We start from the raw sequence: 6,324 nt of genomic DNA on the forward strand, positions 1-6,324 counted from the left end.
CTAATAACTTTAAATTCCTAAGGGGCCAGAGAGTTTACTTGGAATAATTTGAAAAATCAAATTAACAAACAAAGAAAAATAGTCTTTCCCCTATTTTTCATGATCAGAAGCTATTAAAACATTTTTATTTTTAAAGCAGGACCTCCCACTACATTGTACAATAGCAAAAATGAAGCAGTAAGGTTATTGTATAACATACCTGCATGCGTTAACACTATACTACTGTTCCTAGGTATAGTACAAAATCAGAAGCAGAACTGTACAACAGCAAACAGAAGTAAACTACTGTGACATTTACTATACATGCTACTGCACATGGACCTTAATCCCGATATGCATTGTAGTAAACATGTTATAACTGTATTTAATTTTACATATTTTTGCACATGCTACCTAGTAAATATCATTTAAAAATATCTGATATTTCATGTCTCTTAGGCTAGGTTTTTATACTGGTGACCATCACCATACTATCAGAGTGCCATGTCTTCCAGTGTTGTCTATTCTCTGGTATTGGCAGCTCTGTGTGGAGTATGCTTGTTTCCTTTATGTTTTGTTTGACTATAGATCTAAATTGTTAGATATGCATGCATATTTGCACAAGACATTACATACATGCTTTGTTTAAATAGGATCAGGCACCTAACTTCCTAAAAGGCAATATTTGCCAGTTGTATTACGCTGATGTCCTAAGAGCCTCAAATGGCTGATAAAGAGAACCACTTGGGAAGAGTGAGAGGGTAGTTTTCCAAGTCAAAGATCATTTTGCCAACAAATTCTGCACTTTTTAGTCAAAAGAACATACACTGAAAAGTAAGAATCTTGTCATAGACATAGGAACTCCAGTTCCATTGGAAAATGGAACACGTATGTTTCAAGTGATTTTGACAAATACAGTAAAAGAGTTCAAACAAACATGGCAGTTAAGTTAGGAAGAGCTTGGTTTCCTCCCATTTGTGCAACAACTTGCCTGGTTTAGGAAACTGAGACCTTACAGGAATTAAACTAACATGTTTTCTCCCATTCTGTAGCACCAAGAAAGTATGTAAAAAACAAAGCAGCAGAGAACTCTCCAGGAGTAGGATGACAGCTATCTGTAGTCAGACACGACACATGAGGGCTACAAGGGGTCACGTCCCCCTGCCCTTCTCCCCCTCGATTTGCTGCTTAGCTTGTACTGAGCATGCTTACACAGACTGTGCATGCTCAATAACACTGCTGAAGCTGGCTGCCATCACTCGGCCCCCCCTCCCCCGCCCACTATCGGCAGACACAGGTTGTCCTGCCTTTAATGCAAGATTTTTTGGTATGGGTATTTCTGATATTACACCATGCAAATTTTACTTTTTGATTGAATGTATTAACTAATAATACCTCTAACATTATATAATGTTGGGTGAGAAGACAGCTTTAAAAAGATCTGTGCAAAAGTTTCAGAAAACGGGTTACTCGCCTTCTCGTAACTCTTGTTCTTCAAGATGTGTTGTTCATGTCCATTCCAATCAGGTATGTGTGCGTGTGCGCGCACAGCGGCCGGAAGATTTTTCCCCCTAGCAGTATCTGTCGGGTCGGTCCAGGCACCCCCTGGAGTGGTGCCATCATGGCATTCAATATAGGGCCCTAGCGACCCGTCACCCCCTCAGTTCCTTCTTGCCGGCTACTCTAACAGAGGGGAGGAGAGTGGGTATCAGAATGGACATGAACAGCACATCTCGAAGGTGAGTAACCGTTTTGTCTTCTTCAAGTGCTTGTTCATGTCAATTCCAATCAGGAGACTCCCAAGCCCAAGTTCAGGAGGCAGGGTCGGAGCTGTTCACTGCTCTACCGAAGACCGCATCGTCTTTGACCTGCTGGGTAATCGCATAATACACAGTGAAAGTATGTCTGGAGGACCACGTTGCCGCTCTGCATATTTCCTGGGTCGGGACTTGCAACAGGAACGCTGCTGAAAAAGCTTGCACCCTAGTGGAGTGTGCTGTGAGCATAGGGGCAGGCACCTCTGCCAAGTTATAACATTAACGGATGCAGGATGCGATCCATGAGAAAGTTCGTTAGGAAAAGACTGGAAAACCCTTCACCCTGTCTGTCACGGTCACAAACAATTGAATGGACTTCCTAAACAGTTTTGTTCTTTCAAAGTAAAAGGCTTGCGCTCTGTGGACAGCTAATGAGTGAAGCCCCTTCTCTCTGCTGCTCGAGTGCGGCTTAGGATAGGACACTGGGAGGAAGATGTCCTGGTTGATGTGAAACTGGGAGACAACCTTTGGGAGAAAAGCTGGATGTGGCCTGAGCTGAATCTTGTCCTTAGAGAACACGATGTAAGGGGGCTCTGATGTTAGCACTTTGAGCTCAGACACTCTCCTGGCTGAGGTTATCGCTACCAGAAATGCCACCTTGTATGATAGGTAGAGCAGGGAACAAATCGCCAGCGATTCACAGGGCGGACCCATCAATTTGGAAAGGACCAGATTGAGGTCCCAGGTTGGGGTCGGTTGCTGGACGTGCAGATATAGCCTGTCGAGATCTCTCAGGAAACGGCTGACCACAGGGTTGGCAAACACCGAACGGCCCTCTGAGCCTGGATGGAATGCAGAAATGGCAGCCAAGTGAACCCTTATTGACAACATGGACAGTCCCTACTGCTTGAGATGGAGAAGGCAGTCTAGTAGGAGTGGTATAGAGGCGAGCATCGGGGATGAGTGATCCTGCACTGACCAGAATGAGAATCTCTTCCACTTGGGAAGGTAGGTAGCCCTGGTAGAGGGTTTCCTACTGCCAAGGAGAACTTGTGTAACCGGGTCCGAGCAGGAGAGCTTTGTGGGGTTCAGCCATGGAGCTTCCACACTGTGAGGTGCAACAACTCAAGGTTCGGGTGCTGGAGACAGCCACGATCCTGAGTTATTAAGTCCAGGAGGAGCGGCAAGGTGACTGGAGCTTCCACAGATATTTCCAGGAGAAATGTGTACCAGTGTTGGCAGGGCCAGGATGGAGCAAACAATATCACTTAAGCCTCTTCCCTCAGTATCTTGAGGAGCACCTTGTGAATGAGAGGGATGGGTGGGAATGTTTAGAGAAAACGGCCTCCCCATGGGAGGAAGAACACGTCTGCAATGGAGCCCAGGCTGTGATCCAGGAAGGAGCAAAGCTGTTGGCACTTCCTGTTGTGTTGCATGGTGAACAAGTCCATCTGGGGAAAGTCCCAACTTTGGAATATGGAGTTCGTGACATCTGGGCATAGGGACCACTCGTGGCTGTGAAAAGACCTGCTGAGACTGTCCGCCAACTTGTTCTGTACTCCTGGGGTCCAATGCTTGCAGGTGTATCGAATGAGCTACACAAAAGTCCCACAGCGTGAGGGCTTCCTGGACAGGAGAGAGGAGCGTGCACCCCCGTTTGTTGATAAAGAACATCACTACGGTGTTGTCTGTCGTAACTGATAAACATCTCCCTGTCAAGTGCACACAGAAAGTCTGGCATGCCAGACGCACAGCGCTCAGCTCTCGGACACTGATGTGGAGAGCGACTTCCGCCTGAGACCAGAGCCCTTGTTTCCTGAGGTCTCCCAGATGTGCTCCCCAGCCCAAGGCTGACGCGTCCATCACTAGCAAGAGGGACGGCTGAGGAGCGGTGAAAGGGACCCCTGCACACACTACCTACTCTTCAGCTCCCTCCAGTGGTTGCTCAACCCGCACACACTACCTGCGGGTTGAGCAACCACTGGAGGGAGCTGAAGACCGGGTGAGGCAGAGTCACGACTCTGTCCAAACTTCCTGAGCCAGCCAATACACCGAGGCTAGCCACGATTGGAAAGGCCAGAGTCTGAGCCTGGTGTGTTGCACCACATAGGTACAAGAGGACATCTGTCATAGAGCTTCAGGCAATTCCTTGTTGTGGTGGTGGGAAACTGCCTGAGACTTCAAATGATGTCGCCCAGGGCCTGAAACCTCGCTTCTGAGAGGTATGCCCTGGCATGTGTCAAGTCCAGCACCGCCCCTATGAACTCTATCCACTGAACAGGGGACAGAGTCAATTTCCCCACGTTCACGATAAGGCTCAATTCGTTGAACGTCATTCTTATGAAGTCGACTTTTGCCTCCACTTGAGCCCTGGAGCAGCCCTTGATCAACCAGTCATTGAGGAATGGGAACACCTGTACCTGGCATCAGCGGAGGAATGCGGCCATGACTGTCATGCACTTGGTAAACACAAAAGGTGCTGCTGACAGGCCGAACAGGACTGTGAACTGGTAGTGTTTGTTGCTCATCACAAACCTGAGGTACCTTCTGTGGGATGGTGTAATTGCTAAATGAAAGCACATGTCCTTCAAGTTGAGGGCAGCATACCAGTCTCCTGGATCCAAGGAAGAGATGATGGAGGCCAAAGAGACCATGCGGAACATCAGTTTCCTCATGAACTTGTTGAGCTCTTGCAGGTCTAGGATGGGCCTGAGACTGCCTTTGGCTTATGGTATTAGGAGATACTGGGAATAGAAACCCTTGCTCTTCAGCTCCTGAGGAACCTCTTCCACTGCTCCTAGCAATAGGAGCGAGCACACCTCCCGTATGAGGAGTTGCTCGTGAGAAGGGTCCCTGAAGAGGGATAGAGAAAGGGGGTGGAAGGGCAGGAGTGCAAAGAATTGGAGGAAGTATCCCCTCTCTACCGTATGGAGCACCTGGAGATCCGATGCGATACGGGCCTACCCAGGATAGAAAGGGGATAGTCGGGACAAGAAGGTAAGGTGGGTTGGATCCAGTCCAAGTTCTGGCGCGCCGTCCTCATTTGCACCTTCAAAAGGCCTGCTTCTGGCCAGATGAAGGTTTGGACGGGCCAGAGCCCTGGCCTGAGGACAGCTGCGGCCTCTGCATGTCGCTCCCGTTTCTTCTCCGTGAGCCATCCTGAGGTTCTGTGGTTGGTAGAACCGTGGAAGAGGTTGCAGCCTAAAATGCCTCTCCTGTGTGGCAGGGGTGTGGAGGCCCAGCGATTTGAAGGTGTCTCAAGTCTTTTAGGCTATGTAGCCTTTTATCCATCTTTTCGGAAAATAGAGTCACACCCTCAAAGAGGAGATCCTGAATCGTCTGCTGGACCTCGTATGGCAGACCTGATACCTGGAGCAAGGAGCCCCTTCTCATGGCAATCCTAGTAGACATCACCCGAGTAGCCACATCAGCCCCATCCAGAGCTGCCTGCGATGAAGCTCAGGAAATAAGCTTGCTCTTCTCCACCAGGACTGAGAATTCAGCATAGGAGTCCTGCAGCAGCAGCTCTGTGAACTCTGCCATTGCCCTGCATGTATTGTAGCAGTGTCTGCAGACAATGGCCTGCTGATTAGAAATGCGGAGCTGCAAGCCACGAGTGGAGTAGACCTTTCTACCAAAAAGGTCAAGTCATTTTGCCTTCCGATTCTTTGGGGAGGAGCCTTGGTAGCCCTGGCGCTCACATTAGTTAGTAGTGTCCACAACTAGGGAATCTGGTGCAGCCCTCTCTGGCCTCTTCTTATTCTGCAGCACCAGTGATTGAGACTGGTGCCTGCCTGCGGCATGTGAGCCACAAGTGGAGCCAGGACGGTGCCGAGAATCCTTGTCTTTACTCGGCACTGATCCCCGTGCTGATGGTGATGGGGCACTGCGTACCGAGGAAGAGGTACTCGGCAATGGGTCCGCCGACCCGAGGTCGGACTGGGGCCAGAGTGCCGCTTCCATTAGTAGGATCTTCAGGCACTGATCTCTATCTTTCAGTGTCCTGGGGCGAAACCCCCAGCAGTTCCTACAGCGATCCTTTGGATGGCTCTCCACCAAACACTTCAAACACGAAGTGTGAGGACCACTTCTGGGCATACACTTACCGCAGACCTCACAGACTTGGAAGCCAGGAGACCATGGCATCTCTAGCGCCAGGATAGCACTGGAGGGGAAACACCTCCAAAGGAAACTTAAGAACTAAGTGAAGTAACTACTTACTACTTAACACTAACTACAGAATTAATGAGAAAGGACAGTTACCTGTTCCGTAACTGGTGTTCTTTGAGATGTGTTGCTCATGTCTATTCCACAGTAGGTGTGTGTGCTCACCACGTGCACCGGTGCCGGAAGTCCTTCCCTCAGCAGTACCCGTAGGGGGAGCGCTACTGTGACTGCTGGAGTGGAGCCTCTATAGCGCACTATAAGGGGACCGCGCGCTCCCTCCACCCTGAGTTCCTTCTTACTGGACCAACTCCAACAGAGGGGAAGGAGGGCAGGATGCGGAATAGACATGAGCAACACATCTCGAAGAACACCAGTTACGGAACAGGTAACTGTCCTTTCTTCTTCGAGTGCTTGCTCATGT

The 6,324-nt window shown here is 49.2% G+C and overlaps 1 protein-coding gene across 1 annotated transcript; it reads right to left on the reverse strand.

Moving 5' to 3' along the window:
• Window positions 1-1,278: 1,278 nt before the first annotated feature.
• On the reverse strand, window positions 1,279-5,995 carry LOC117875318. The gene is made up of 2 exons (XM_034766550.1): window positions 3,700-5,995; window positions 1,279-3,653 (listed from the first exon to the last, which is right to left on the reverse strand). Exons 1-2 carry the CDS (start codon window positions 3,865-3,867, stop codon window positions 2,862-2,864), a joined length of 960 nt encoding a protein of 319 aa, XP_034622441.1. The 5' UTR covers window positions 3,868-5,995; the 3' UTR covers window positions 1,279-2,861.
• Window positions 5,996-6,324: the final 329 nt, after the last annotated feature.

Source organism: Trachemys scripta, chromosome 3 (genome assembly GCF_013100865.1).
Source record: "Trachemys scripta elegans isolate TJP31775 chromosome 3, CAS_Tse_1.0, whole genome shotgun sequence".
Taxonomy (NCBI): Eukaryota; Metazoa; Chordata; order Testudines; family Emydidae; genus Trachemys; species Trachemys scripta.

Excerpts from the sequence above, each read along its gene's own strand:
- LOC117875318 (XM_034766550.1), bottom strand. The coding sequence starts at position 3,867 with ATGACAGATGTCCTCTTGTACCTATGTGGTGCAACACACCAGGCTCAG. Across the intron at positions 3,654-3,699 it reads AGTGGTTGCTCAACCCGCAG|GTAGTGTGTGCAGGGGTCCC; the intron begins GTAGTGTGTGCG and ends GCTGAAGAGTAG.